Below are 15,745 nucleotides of genomic sequence, written 5' to 3' on the forward strand. Positions count from 1 at the left end.
GAGGGGGATGGGAGGGGGGTGGGAGGGGATGCCCCCAAACCCTGCCCCAAGCCCTACCCCCTTTGTTTTTGATTTGAATTCAGTTGATTGTGTGAAGTGCTTCATTAAAACGTATTATCTTGAAGTGATATGAGACGTTTCACATCTCTATGGTGTTCAGCTGATGAACAGGCCAGTCATTTCGACTAACTGCCATTCTATGGATGAACAAATAACAATTTAAGCTAGTGACTCATAGGCCATAAACAACAGATCGCACTACAAATGGCTGCAGCTAATTAAATACAGGGCACAAAGTTATCAGCAACTTATTTAGTACCCAAGTATTAATCTCATCTTTGAATAAACTATTCTCTGCTTGTGCTTCAGTGTGCCTGGAATAACATTGATATATTTTTAGTTTTTTACTATATGACTTCATCTATTAACTATCCCCACCCACCAATTGGAACACCCCCAAATCCCTCCGTCGGAGCGACGAGGGGACCTGGCAACCAAATGCTATCTAACCTGCCTGGCAATAGCTCACAAATCTCAGTCCCTCCCCCCTCCCCCATTATTTGAGAATCCGTGACTGGAAATTTCAGGGATTTATGTATGTGTATGCTGTCACAGTCCTATGGATTATTGTGTTTCCTAATGCACTTAAATTGTGCTTGAAATTGTTGGCAATGAGGTTGTAAAGCATTCTTACAAAAATGGCACTGCACAATCACAATATATAGAACATATACACTGTACATTAGCCTTAGAAGAAAAACCTTACAGTGATGAGAAAGTTCAGAAGGGCATTGAAAAAAATGAGATTAAGGGATCATGTCTACGGTGAAGCTATTGCAGTTTAGTGACAAACTCAAAACATACAACTAATTTTCTGAATATATTAGAATTGATGAAATTAAATTAATATAACTTGAACTACCTGAAAATAAAAACCAAATAAGATCGATGAGCCTCTCATAGGGTCGCCAACCTCCAAGTAGTGGCTGGCGATCTCCTGGGATTAAAACTGATCTCCAGGAAACAAAGATCAGTTCGCCTGAAGAAAATATCCACTTTGGAAGGTGGACTCTGTGGCATTAGACCCCATTGGAGTCCCTCCCCTCCCCAAGCCCCACCCTCCTCAGGCTGCACCCCCAAAATCTCCAGGTATTTCCCAACCTGGAGATGGCAACCCTAACCTGTCATGACATTTTGATAATGATCTAGCTATTTTCAGTGATAAATCCAATCTTTGAACAGTGTACTATATATTAAGAGGCATAATAATTAGGCATAGTGATGAAAGAGTACTAAACTTATTATAGTATGGCTGCATTCAGACATCACATTAAGTCAACATTAGGCACACACCCAGCTTGTTCCAACATATGCAGATGCCTTGCTCCAGCCTCCCTACCTTCTGTTTCTAGGGCAGAATGTGATGAAGGAAATCTGGTTTAAATCCACCTCCAGTTACTTGTGATGTGTTAATATAGGCACACAAATTAACTGGAGTTCATTCTCCCACCCCAAACTAGGATTCATGCTCTGGATTAAACCATTTCCCCCTCAATTTCTTAGGAGAAACTAACTCTGGTTAACCTGGGTAATTGCATTCCTGGGTAATTGGAATATGTTTCAAACCCACATAATTCCTTTGTGCAAGCCCAGCAACAAAGTCAAATGCATACACAGTGTCAGTTTAATGTCATCTTTATGTGATGTTTGTATACATGCAATGTAAGAAGAAAAAACATAAATGAATTTTTTTTCTTGAATTACAATATTTCTACACAAAATGTGATACTGGCTGCTGGAATTTAAAAAATTGACTGCATTTGGGAGCATCACTGCAAAAATTTCCTACTCTGTTATCTGATGGATAACTTTCTTACAGAATATCCATAGGGTACTTAAATGGAAACAAACGTCACTTAAAGAAAGGGAATTTCCACTTACATGGAAGTAAGCTTCATGTAAATACTAGGACTTTGATTTCCCATCATATCTTGAGGACCGGGGTAGTGATATTTGAACCCAAGGAGGATAGAAATATTACTACAGCTACTGTATTATGTAATTGTTAGTGTATAAAATATGGCTGTACTTTCGTCCCCTTTAACATCAGATGCAGTTCATAGGTGGTCAGCAGTTTTGGCTGTCATAATCTGAGTGCTGTGTTCACTCAGCAAAAGTTATAATACTGTAAAGCAACTTTTAAGGAGCATGGAGGCCTAGAATATAAATGAAGCATCTCACTATCTACTCATGTATACAGGAGTATGTGATTTACTTTTTAAAAAGTGACAAAACTGTGAAGCTATCTGATACCTTCAAAATATTAATACAAATTTAAACACATCAAAATCAAAACACATTAGCTTGATCTTTGTAGATTTCCACAGATGCAAGGAAGATGATTTTTACCTATCCACCTTCCTTTAATAGCTCAAATCACCCTCTGAAATGGGGAAAGTGGGGGACACCAGGAATAGCTTGGGGAAATTGGAGGTCTCCCATAGCAGAGGGGATCAGTGAATATAGTTTCTCTTGCACCTGTAGAAATCTACATAGGATCCAAGCCGCTGATTCTACTGATGCTTAATTCAGTGTTTCATGCCACTAAGAAATGCTATGGTTTAATTCTGGATCATATTATATATGCATAAATCACACTGGGATTGGATCTAAGTATAACCGATAGCAGGATTGTACCTAAACTACACTCTTACACAGAAAGGACTAACTCAGAATTTGGTCAAGAGCAAAGGTTGTGCCTTTTATAGGTTAGAATTGTACCCAGTGGGATAGATAAAATGCAAAGGTTAATCCATGATCTGTTCTACACAGCAAAACACATTCTAACACAGGCTATTGTCGCTAAACTGCAATTTGCAATCCATTTGTCAAAACCTCAAGGAAGAGTTTGAGACTCAGCCTGAAGGTTTCTTTCATCTGTCTATATACAAACCTTCTTCCATACTTTATATAAATGATTAGTAACTTCACCAGCAGCCTTAATATAGAAAAAGGACAGAAAAGAACACAAAACAGTTCTTCATTAAAAATGAAAGAACAATGTATTCTGAGGTACACAGTCGTAGCATTTTCATTTTAACAGCATAAAGATTTACTGAGCCAGTTATTCCAGGATCGAGACATTATTGTGTTTAATAATTGGTAGTACTGACCTTTCATCTATCTAAATAAGAAATTTTCTTATGTTAGAATGAATTCAGTGCCTCATCTCTTCTCACTGCAGGTCCCTTTCTTTCAGTAAACCATTGACTGCTTGTGGATAACATTATGGATTCCCTGCATTGGGTCTCAGCATCTTTCTTTCCTTTCCTGAAGTACAGAAAGAGGCCAGTTCCACAATGTAACAACAGGCTTATCATAGGATAAATTGGCTGGGATCATAACACTTCAGAGAGCTTTAGTAGCTTTATGGCTCATGTTGTAAAGCCAGCCCAATTTCTCTGGGAAGTTTTCCACGGCTCTTCAAGTGAAATGAAATTCTGGCTTTTCGAGGCATGTTATTATGAAAGACAGACTGTTTATGTTGATGTAACAAACAGCAGATCCAGATAGCTGTACAGTTTACAGGATTCTCAGGTTTATACTCATTAAAACAAATCTATCCCAGACTATTTCGCTTGTGTGGTGCCTAATTTGAAAGCTTACCCAAACCAAAATGAAGGATATATGCAGTAGATCCTTCCTCAAACCCATGAACAGAGGAATTCCTGTAAGACTATCCATTTCCCCTCACTGTACATACACATGCTTACATGCAAACAGCATATCAGGGCAGCATGTCCAATCCCTCCCCCTCCAGCTCTCCTCCTCTGTTCAGTCAAGTTACTTTAGCTTCAAATGGGGACATACCATGCAGGGAGAGGCCTACAGGGATCCCTCTGCATATAAGTAATGCACCCTCAGATGAAAAAATCGTATTCATACATTGATAAATACATTTTTGCAGTGTGTGAACATGGATAATTAGCAAAGGAGTGAACAATATTAACAGGCATTATCATGTTAAATAACAAAATATGTTCCTTATGCAAATATGCCTATATATTAAAATACGTTATGTCTGAGTAGTGCCGCCTATGAAAGGCAGCAAACAAATCAGATGTGTATAACTATTCATGTCTATAATCAAAAGAGGCCAGACTTTCACATCTGAGGATGGTTGTTAATAGGCGCATATATATGTGTGTGTGTGTATTTCATGTATTCCTCATAGTGTCCTTTGCTGATGAGTTAATTGTTCTGTCTTGAATTATAACTTGGTGGACAAATGCAAGAATATTTATTGAATGCTCCTAAATGCATAATAATTGCAGGTCCAGCCGAGCTAAGCAAAAACTGGCAGGGGGGTGTTTTTAAAAGAGCTCATGGAATGTTATGAAATTCCAGGGATGCTTCAGAAGTGTTCAGCTGATAACAGAAATGCATTTCAAAGTAGGCTTGCCAAGTTCCCCCGGGGGGCCAGAGGCCCATTCCCTACCGCCGGTGGACTGGGCCCCGGGGGGAACTCCACCCCCCATGTGCACATCACCCGGAAGTGATGTGGGTACGCCGGGCATGCTGGGGGCGGGGCCACGGTCATCCGAGGGAAAACTCTATGGTTTTCCCTCAGATGGTCCTGGTCCCGCCCCCAGCGTGCCCGGCGTACCCGTGTCACTTCCGGGTGATGTGGATGCGGCGTGCGCGCACTTCAGACGACAGCCGGGAGTCCCCCGCTCCGGTAAGTTTCTGACTTGGCAACCCTATTTCAAAGTAAGGCTTCTGGGACAATGATATTATTTCACAAAGGTAAAAAAAATTGTGAGAAGTATTTACACTATAGAAAGGCATTTAATACAGAGGCTTTGGTGGCAATATAGTTTTGATTCAGCATACACTAAAAAGGTCAGGGAAATTAAGGTAGAAGCTAACAGAGAAAATAATTGTACATAACCTATAGCTATGGAGTTGAAAAGCTTCTCAGTTTGGACAGATAACCTCTGGAATTGCACAGCTTCTTTTGTACCCAGCCTTGCACCCCATTCTATGATAATGAAAAAACATCTTTCATGGGTGTTTTCTTAACTATGTTGGGCCTGAAATTTGTGCCTGTGAATATCACAGAGTTTCTACCAAAAAACTCAACAACAGGTATATTTACAGTTTGGGGGTGATTGTGTTACTTTATGTAGTTGGAAATGTATTTCAGTCACTAAATTACAACAAAGAGTTGAGGATATGAGTTACTATCATATTGAAAAAAAGTGACCCTGATCCATATGTGTGCATGGACACTCTGGTTACATGGTTATATGGGCATAGTCACATGATAATAAGCTGCCAACCTGCTGTTTTGATGACAGAGGTTTGATTGAAATATATTTTACAGGAAATTCAGCTGCAGTGCTGGATTGTTCTGGGAATTGCCTGTGTGGCACCAATCAAAGCATGTGGCTTCCATTCCTGCACTGAGCAAGGGGTTGCACTAGATGACCCTGGAGGTCCCTTCCAACTCTATGATTCTATGATTAGGACTGGGGCAATTACTCCATATTAAAAGGAATGTTTATTTTAATTTGTAAGATGTAACAAAAATAATTTGACCCATTTAAAAAACTTTATTTATACCCAGGGGTCATTTGGGGGGGGACGGGGGGACGCCATCCCCCCGGGTGAGGTGCGGGTGGGCGGGGCCTGGAGCTCCCTGCTGGTGCCCGCTAGAGGTCGCCGCCGGCTGTGGGGAGGACACACTTCCGGTGATGTCAGAGGGTGTGGCATATGCTAATGAGTTATGCTAATGAGTCCCCCTAGCTCTTTTTCTACGAAATGACCCCTGTCTATAACATTTTAAGAAACTTAAAGCAAGTGAGCTGCTGCATAACATTATCAACTGGCATAAACCACTGTGAAGTTCTGCTGCTCAAACCCATCGGAATAAACAGAAGATATGCATAAAATTATAGAAGTTCCCTTCTACAGCTTACATTCATTCCAATGGGGCTTGGACTGGAGAAATTCTAGACATGCTTTTACTTCACTGAGCTTTTCTAAGACTAGTCTTTACATATATACAGCCTTGCTGACTGTACCTTCTGGCTCACAGCATGAGCACAGTAGTCCCAAACTGGTTACCTTTTCTGTTCCTTCCTCCTTGAGGCTAATAATGTCCAAATCAAAATCCTTTCTTAAGCCATCTGTTTTGTTGAAGGTGATGCGCCCTGTCAAACCATCCCATCTAGCCTAGAGAGAAAAAAAGGATTCACTTTAGTTTAATGCCCAGGTTCAGCTTCACATGACTGGCATTCTCAAACAACTCAGAATAAAAACTCTCATTTGATTGATAATAAAAAACTCAAAACTTTATCTGTATGTAATAATGAAATATATGAGTCTTTGTTAGTAGCTCCAGAGCCACATTATGACTTCTGTGGGCCCTAGGCACTTTTGCCTTTGTGGGGCCCCTCCCACCATAATAATATCAATATCAAAAATTATTTTTGATATAACTTTAAATACTTCAACATTGTATCTTTTTCTGTTTTAGGCAAAATATAATAGATTTTTTTGGCCCTAAAATTCCATTTTTTTGTGATGTGAGAACAAAACTCTCGGAGGGCTTGTTCCCTAGAGCACTTAAGGAGGCTGTGATCTGTCCCCTCTTGAAAAAACCATCCCTGGATCCGGCCAGATTGGCTAACTACTGGCTGGTTTCCAACTTGCCCTATTTGGGCAAGCTAATAGAGAGGGCTGTGGCAGTCTAGTTACAGAGCTTTTTGGATGATGCTTCCATTTTAGATCCCTTCCAGTCTGGCTTTCGCCCAGGAGACGGGACAAAGACAGCACTGGTCACCCTCACGGATGACCTTTGGATGCATCTGCATTGAGGCGGATTGGCGGTGCTGTTGTTGTTAGACCTGTCGGCCATGTTTGATATCAGCTACTGATCCACCACCTTGCTGACACTGGAGTTCAGGGGCTTGCCTTGCAATGGCTTGCATCCTTCCTTCAGGGTCAGGGACAAAGGGTGACACTAGGGGAGCAGCTGTCCTGAAGGCATCCACTGACCTGTGGAGTGCCTCAAAGGGCAGTACTTTCCCCAACGCTATTCAACATTTATATGCACCCCCTTGCCCATATTGCCTGGAGGCATGGGCTAGGGTGTCACCAGTATGCGAATGACACCCAGCTCTATCTGTTGTTGGGCAGCTGGTCTGACTCTACACTGGAAGATCTGGACCAGGCATTACAAGCTGTGGCTGGTTGGCTTAGACCAAGACGACTGACCTTGAATGCGATGGAGGTCCTGTGCCTGAACTGGGGTGGCCCAGGAGTAGGGATACCACTCCCTACCTTTGATAGGATGCAGTTGGTGCCAATGCTGGAGGTTAGGAGTTTGGGAGTGCTCTTGGATGCCTCCTTAACAATGGAGGCCCAGGTAGCAGCCACTGCCAAGTCAGCCTTTTATCATCTTCAGCTGATCAGGCAGCTGGTTCCCTTCCTTGAAATGCAACGACTTGGCAACGGTGATCCATGCAATGCTCACCTCGAGATTAGACTACTGTAATGCTCTCTACATGGGGCTGCCCTTGTCCTAAATCTGGAAGCTGCAGCTAGTGCAAAATGCTGCGGCCAGGCTGTTGATGCATCTCCCTATGTGGGAGCACATCCAGCCTGTGCTGAAAGCATTGCACTGGCTACCAATAGAATACTGGATTCGTTTCAAGGTGTTGGTTTTAACCTTTAAAGCCCTTTACAGTCAGGGTCTGGCATACCTAAGGGACTGCCTTTCCCCACATATTCCCCAGAGAGCACTGCATTCAAGGGCCCAAAATCAATTGGCTCTCCTGGGCTAAGGATGCCAGGCTGGCTATAACCAGGGCCAGGGCCTTCTTGGTGGGGCTCCATACTGGTTGAACAAGCTCCCGAAAGATATCAAGGCCCTGCGGGACCTCTTACACTTCTGCAGGGCCTGCAAGATGGAGTTCTTCCACCAGGCTTTTGACTAAGGAGCCACAGTAAATACCAAGAAGTGTCCCTGTGCCCTGGCCTTACCACCTACATCCTGTGCCCACTGCTCAAACAAATTGAGCTGGTGAGAATACCATCAGGATTAGTATTGCGAACTTGAAACCTCTGCTCTTGCAATTTATTAGACCATGTTTCAGCACTTCAGGTTTTTTTAAAAAAATGAAGTGTCATGTTATTTTATGATGATTTTTTTTAATTTATAAATTCAATTTATAGCCCTCCCTCCCCGCAAAACATTTGTTACTGTTTTAAGTGTATTTATATGAATTTTATGTAAGTCGCCCTGAGTCTGCCGTGGTGGAGAGGGCAGGGTATAACTTGAATAAATAAATTTAAAAAATTAAAACATTTTCTTCAACCTTAAAAGTTCATTTTTTCCTTCTGATTTTAAAATAAATTAAAACATTTTCATGGGCCCCTAATAGTATTGTGGGCCCTAGGCAATGTGCCTACTGTGCCTAATGGATAAGTTGACCCTGAGTATCTCCATGGATACTAGCAATAACATTCAAACCAAAATTAAAAGAATGTTGAATTATTGGGCTGCAGGGAGTTCATTTTCATTGTTACCTTTCCTTCAAGGAAATCAGAGTAGAGTGCCCAGTCCTTCCCTTCTCCATTTTTTCATCATAACAATCCTATGAGATAAACTAAGGCTGATAAAGAATAACAGAGTCTGACTTTACCACATTGGCTCAAAGTAAACTCTGACAGATACCAAACCAAATTATTGCCAATTCCAACGCTATCAGATGCTATATTTTCTCACATCTCTTTTCCTTGTGGCGTCATCAATATATATTCCAATAATGTTATTATATGCTCTTCAAACCAGAATACTGATGATATATTGCAAAGAGTTAGTGAACCCACCACTGTCATCTTGCTGGTGTTTTAAGATATTGATGTGAATGCTCACATGTCCTTTCCAAAGGCATTCATTGAACTCTTTTGCTATTTTTCAAATTCATCAAATCCAGTAAGTTTTCAACTCCTCTAACCTCTCTAATTCAACACATGCCGTATTCAAGCCATAATATCCAGCAATCTACAACATTAGACTGGTTTGGGACTTTTGTACTTTGAACAACAGCCATTATCACCACATGATACATGCTTCTGAAGTGTGTGGTAGTTTTAAAAACAGTTTGTGGATTGTGGTGGGGAAGGATAACCAGCTATCTGTGTCCTTCTCTCTGCCAAAATATGGACCAGCAGACCAAAAACAAACAAACAACAGGAAAGTCAAATTCTGCTCATGATTCCTTCTCTTACATTAGAAGTGTGGCTTTATTGGGGAATAAGAACCTTAGCAGCTATAGGTAGAAAGTAGAAAGGTGAGAGTGAAACCTGGACTAAGCTTTCTTCTTCTTTTTTTCTCTTTTTGTGGAAGAAAGTTCCCAGGCTGAGCATTAACATAAACATTGTTGGATTAAAAATAAATAAACAAACATTGTTGGACCAAAACAAAAATGTCTAAAATGGGGGTGAGGGTGGGAGAGTTGTGAAAAAATAGTGTATTTTGTGGGGAGCTGTAAAGAGGGGATGTGGTCAGAATGATTTTTTGAGAAGGATCACACAAGCAATATTACTCACAGGTTACACAGGCAGGATAACAAAGGAGGAGGAGGCATATGTTGCAGTGGGATCCCAATTGTTGGACTTAAGTCAAGTATTGAAGTTAAGTATCCTGTATACCTGAATCCTTAGTGGAGGGAACGAACAAGCTGCAGTAGTTCAGTGCCAAGAAAAATGGCAACCTGAAATGGTACTAAGACAAGAAACTGTTTCTTGCACTTGATGCCCTATTAAACTAAAACTTTGGCATTTCTAAACAAACAACACTGTAAACAAAAAGAAAAATGAATTTTCTAGTGCAACTGATTATTTTTTTGTTATTTAGCTGCTCTTATTTATTTTTATTTTATTTATTTTATTTCATTACATTTATAAATTGCCTAATCCCTACAAATGTGGAGCTCTAGGTGATGGACAAATTTAAAATAATTAAAACCATAAAATTATCTCCAACATATTATACACAGTTGAAACAAGTGGTGAAGTTACGTTTTGTAGTTCCTTCCTGGTCCTGGATTGTGAGTGTTTCGGGACACTTCAGTGTCTAATGATACATTATAAGCCCTTCCTCATCAGTTAATTACCAAGCTCTTTCAGGTATTCGTTTTTTACAAAATTCATTACACCCATTCAGGGCGCTTTGCTTTTTTTTTTTAAAGAAGTGCCAGAACTCTCAAGAGGGAAATGAAGTTTTCAATCTGTATACTGAAAACTCATGAACTTTTAAACATTTAAAAAATAATTTTGTTGAAGAGGTTCCAGAACTCCATTCTGGTGTGCTGCCCCAGAAAAAAAAGCCCTGCACCCATTGTAGATGGCTATAATCCTACTAAAAAGTGCAGACAAAGTTTACAAAGTTATGTGTAACATCCCCCTTCTTCTTTAATCAAGACTCTAAAACTGAATTTCCTGAAATGATGAATCTTGTTTTATGCAGAACAATCAGTTTAGCTGTGACTTTACAAAATGGGCAACTGAAGGGCACATTATTTTCAGCCAAATAAACTTTCACACGCTTGAATTTTGGAGGTGCCTGAATAATATGAAATGGGCATGTCTGTCAGGCATTCTGGTGGGAATCCCATTGGGGAAAAGAAGAATATGGCTGTCCTATGAAATTGACATTGACTATGAAAAACAGCAAATAATAGCAGAAGATGGTGGAAGTCAGGAATCATTACTGAAGAACAGAAGCCCTGGCTATAGCCTTAACTACAAGCCTGAGGGTGTCTTAAAGAACAGCCTGTTACCCCTTTGTGTTATATCACCACCCTTGCCAGTGAGGATAAAACCCAAACACTCCCAGCCATGACAGCAGGTTATATATATTTACTTACCCAATCAGAGTTGAAAAAAAGTTCTTGACAGATCAGCTTATACAATCCTGGTCATGAACAGGTACACTACCAGTTAACAATATATAAAAGAAGTCAGCCCCCTCCCCCCAGAATTTCAATCTGATTCAACCTCATGTTTCTATTTTGTTCTCAATCAGTCTTTGGGCACAAGCAAAATTTGAGTCTGTTCTCAAAAAATGCCATCGCCAATGGAACTGCATGGACCTCCCATCCTCTCTCTGGCCATGGCAGTCCCAATGGTCTGTTGTAGGAGGGGGAAAGCCACAAGGTCTTATCTTCTAAAAACAAGCAGTCAGTTCAACAGTGTCATTGGTACACTTGTTTTATACGCTGACTGTTCAGTAAAAATTGCAACAGGTGAAGAAGAATTTAAGTTCATGTACAATGTCAAGACTGCCATTTGCTTTGGTCCATATTATCTGTCTATCTCTCCTTATATATAATTGAGTAGTGGGTGCCAAAGTTCTAAAATGCACTCCTTTAGTGTATGGACGCTTGAACAGTCAGTCAGAAGACGCTGGCTGGGTTGACTGGCTGCTTTGTGCAGTCCCGCCCAGCGTTTCAAGGTCTTTTGCATATGGAAGCTGATTGGACTTCACTGCATTCCACACCTCAAACTCACCCCCCTCCCCGCAAGGCAGTTGGAATGTCAGTTGCATATGGAACCTTCAAGGTCTTTTGCATATGGAAGCTGATTGGACTTCACTGCATTCCACACCTCAAACTCACCCCCCTCCCCGCAAGGCAGTTGGAATGTCAGTTGCATATGGAACCTTCAAGGTCTTTTGCATATGGAAGCTGATTGGACTTCACTGCATTCCACACCTCAAACTCACCCCCCTCCCCGCAAGGCAGTTGGAATGTCAGTTGCATATGGAACCTTCAAGGTCTTTTGCATATGGAAGCTGATTGGACTTCACTGCATTCCACACCTCAAACTCACCCCCCTCCCCGCAAGGCAGTTGGAATGTCAGTTGCATATGGAACCTTCAAGGTCTTTTGCATATGGAAGCTGATTGGACTTCACTGCATTCCACACCTCAAACTCACCCCCCTCCCCGCAAGGCAGTTGGAATGTCAGTTGCATATGGAACCTTCAAGGTCTTTTGCATATGGAAGCTGATTGGACTTCACTGCATTCCACACCTCAAACTCACCCCCCTCCCCGCAAGGCAGTTGGAATGTCAGTTGCATATGGAACCTTCAAGGTCTTTTGCATATGGAAGCTGATTGGACTTCACTGCATTCCACACCTCAAACTCACCCCCCTCCCCGCAAGGCAGTTGGAATGTCAGTTGCATATGGAACCTTCAAGGTCTTTTGCATATGGAAGCTGATTGGACTTCACTGCATTCCACACCTCAAACTCACCCCCCTCCCCGCAAGGCAGTTGGAATGTCAGTTGCATATGGAACCTTCAAGGTCTTTTGCATATGGAAGCTGATTGGACTTCACTGCATTCCACACCTCAAACTCACCCCCCTCCCCGCAAGGCAGTTGGAATGTCAGTTGCATATGGAACCTTCAAGGTCTTTTGCATATGGAAGCTGATTGGACTTCACTGCATTCCACACCTCAAACTCACCCCCCTCCCCGCAAGGCAGTTGGAATGTCAGTTGCATATGGAACCTTCAAGGTCTTTTGCATATGGAAGCTGATTGGACTTCACTGCATTCCACACCTCAAACTCACCCCCCTCCCCGCAAGGCAGTTGGAATGTCAGTTGCATATGGAACCTTCAAGGTCTTTTGCATATGGAAGCTGATTGGACTTCACTGCATTCCACACCTCAAATTTGAAGGATGGAGCCTGAAGAGGGTGAGGTTTGAGGAGGGGTGGGACCTCAGATAGGTAGAATGCCATAGACTCCACCCTCCAAACCAGCCATTTCATCCTGGGTAACAATTGTTGCCAATCTCCAGGTGAGGGCTACAGATCACTCAAAATTACAACTACTCTTCAGGGAGCAGAGATCAGTTCCTCTGGAGAAAACAGTGGACTCTGTCATTATACCCTGCTGAGGTCACCACAGCAAAATGACACTGTTTGCCCAAAGCCAGAGCACTCCCCCAGAGCCTCTTTCTAGATCCCGTTGTATTTATTTCCACAACGGGCTTTACTGCTAGTCTATATATAAACATGGCAGCTCAAAACTAATTAAAGTACATCAGTATATTAGGTGCTATGAAGAAAGACAAATGGAAGAAAGCCTCTCTACTTGCTTCTAAAATGTAATTAACAGATGTTTTCATATTATGTGAAACTACATATCTATTTAACTGTACAGCAATATTTATTTTCATTTGCAAGATTTATAGATATTTCAAATAATTTCCGGTGAAATGTTACAAAACAAGCGTAAAGAACTAGTGCCTTTCTACTAGTGATTTATAAATTCCTCTGGACCACCACCTATCCAGCTCAAGTCAGAACTGACATCTGAAATATATTTCTATCCTATACACCATTCCTGAGGAGTAATCGCTACATAATTCAGTGATACTGTCAAGTAAGTGTAGATAGGGTCAGGCTAGTGGTGGAAAATGCTGTCAAGTTGCAGCTGACTTATGGCAACCCTGTAGGGTTTTCAAGGCAAGACATGAGAATAGATTTAGAGTCCAGTGGCACCTTTAAGAGCAACAGGGTTTTTTTGTGTGTGCATGCAAACTTTTAAAAATACATTGGAATGGTAGGTAAGGTTCAAACTTATAGATGGGCTGAACAGCAAAGTAACATGTAACATGATGAAGATGTACAAAGGCAAAACTAAATAACAAGCTAAGGTTATAAAGTCAAAAGTTGTAAAGCAATAAATACATCAGAGCCAGTTTGGTGTAGTGGTTAAGTGCAGGGACTCTAATCTGGGAGAACCGGGTTTGATTCCCCACTCCTCCACTTGCACCTGGCTGGATGACCTTGGGCAAGCCGTAGTTCTGATAAGAGCTGTTCTTGAAAAAGAGCAGTTTCTGTCAAGAGTTCTCTCAGCCCCACCTACCTCACAGCCCACAGGGTGTCTGTTGTGGGGAATGGAAGGGAAAGGAGTTTGTAAGCCGCTCTGAGACACCTTTGGGTAGTGAAGGGCGGGGTATAAATCCAATCTCCTCCTCCTCCTCCTCCTCTTCTTCTTCTTCTTCTTCTAAATAGCAGATAAATGTGTGCAGATATCTTTTCTAATTGTGGGAAGTAAACTGATACTCTCCATTCTCTCCTTTCAGATGTGGAGGTCACTTAACAACATGTTTTTCTTTTTTAGGTGAATGCGGCAAAACATCTCAATATTCCTTGCATTATATTCAGTATTCTAATATACTATTCTGAAAAAGAAATACACTAAAATACAGAGAGATTACACTGAGATTTCCCCAAGCCCAACCCTCCTCATGCTCTACCCTCAAATCTCCAGGAGTTTCCCAACCTGGATCTGGCAACCTTACGCCTTCATCTCCCACCAGTGGTCAGAGGGGACCTAGCAACCCAAAACACAGGTAGTTATGTTGGTCTGCTGTAGAACTACTAGATTCAAGTCTAGTAGCACCTTAGAGATAGGGCTGTCAGCTCCAGGTTGAGAAATACCTGGAGATTTGGGGGTAGAGCAGGAGGAAGGTTGGGTTTGAGTAGGGGAGAGACTTCAATGGGGTATATGCCATAAAGACCACCTTCCAAAGCAGCCATTTTCCCCAGGTGAACTGATTTCTATCACCTGGAGATCAGTTGTAATCCCAGGAGATCTCCAGCCACCACCTGGATGTTGACAACCTTCCTTAAGTAAAGTGCTGATACTCTGAAAATCATGCTGGACTTAAATCTAGCTGTGTTAGCTTAGTTCACTCGTTTTAACCATTCTATAGTTAACATTTGAAGTCAAATTTCAATTCGTTCTTTAGATGTAAGTCTTGAGGTCAAATTCTGACATAAAACACATCAACTGCATAGTTGCAAATCTGCTGAATTGAAAAATTTTGTTATCAAAACCAGTGGTCTAAAGTGGACCCCTAAGCCTTTGTAAAGGGTTGTATATACAGCATGTGGACAATGCATATGCTTTATCTGTTCCACACTCCTCCCCAGCTGTTCTTGAAAAAGAGCAGTTTCTGTCAGAGTTCTCTCAGCCCCACCTACCTCACAGCCCACAGGGTGTCTGTTGTGGGGAGGGGAAGGGAAAGGAGTTTGTAAGCTGCTCTGAGACACCTTTGGGTAGTGAAGGGCGGGGTATAAATCCAATTTCCTCTTCTTCTTCTTCCCTCAGCCCTGATTTCCTCAGAGGTCACAGAAGACCTTAAGGGAAGAGGAAGATTCACTTCTGCCAACAGAAAAGCAATAGGGGTCATTTCGTAGAAAAAGAGCTGCAGGAGCTCATTAGCATACGGTATGCTAGTGAGCTACTAGGCTATTAGCATATGCCACACCCCCTGACATCACCGGTAGTGATGTCAGAAGGGGAAGCAAAGGGGGGAAGGCATCTTCAAAAGCCCCCCCTTCCCTTCCCCAGCTGGCCTGAGGGGGGGGGGGAGCGAAGAGAGAAGGGGTTTAAAGTTTAAACCCCTTCTCACTAGAGTTGGGCCACAGAAGGAGGAAAGAGGGAAGGAAAGAGAGAGAGAAGAGAGAAGGAAAGAAGGAAGGAAAGAGGGCAAGAAAGGGAAGTAAAGAAGGAAGGAAAGAGGGGATAAAAAGAGAAGGAAAGAAGGAGGGAGAGAAAGAGAGAGAAGGGAAAAAGGAGGGAAACAGGGAAAGGATGAAAAAAGAGAAAAGAAAAAGGTGGGGGGGAAAGAGAGAAGGGAAGAAGG

At 41.9% G+C, this 15,745-nt stretch overlaps 1 protein-coding gene across 1 annotated transcript in view; it reads right to left on the bottom strand.

Annotated features, from left to right (window-relative positions):
- GRIK1 (glutamate receptor, ionotropic, kainate 1) overlaps positions 1–15,745 on the bottom strand; it is a 187,346-nt gene that overhangs the window by 56,877 nt on the left and 114,724 nt on the right. The window contains exons 9-10 of the mRNA XM_015422986.1: positions 6,130–6,237; positions 2,954–2,998 (exon numbers count right to left, since the gene is read on the bottom strand). Of these exons, the coding sequence (XP_015278472.1) occupies positions 2,954–2,998; positions 6,130–6,237 (153 nt within the window). The remainder of the gene's footprint in view (positions 1–2,953; positions 2,999–6,129; positions 6,238–15,745) is intronic.

This window comes from Gekko japonicus, unplaced genomic scaffold, assembly GCF_001447785.1.
Source record: "Gekko japonicus isolate JY-2015 unplaced genomic scaffold, Gekko_japonicus_V1.1 scaffold178, whole genome shotgun sequence".
Taxonomy (NCBI): Eukaryota; Metazoa; Chordata; class Lepidosauria; order Squamata; family Gekkonidae; genus Gekko; species Gekko japonicus.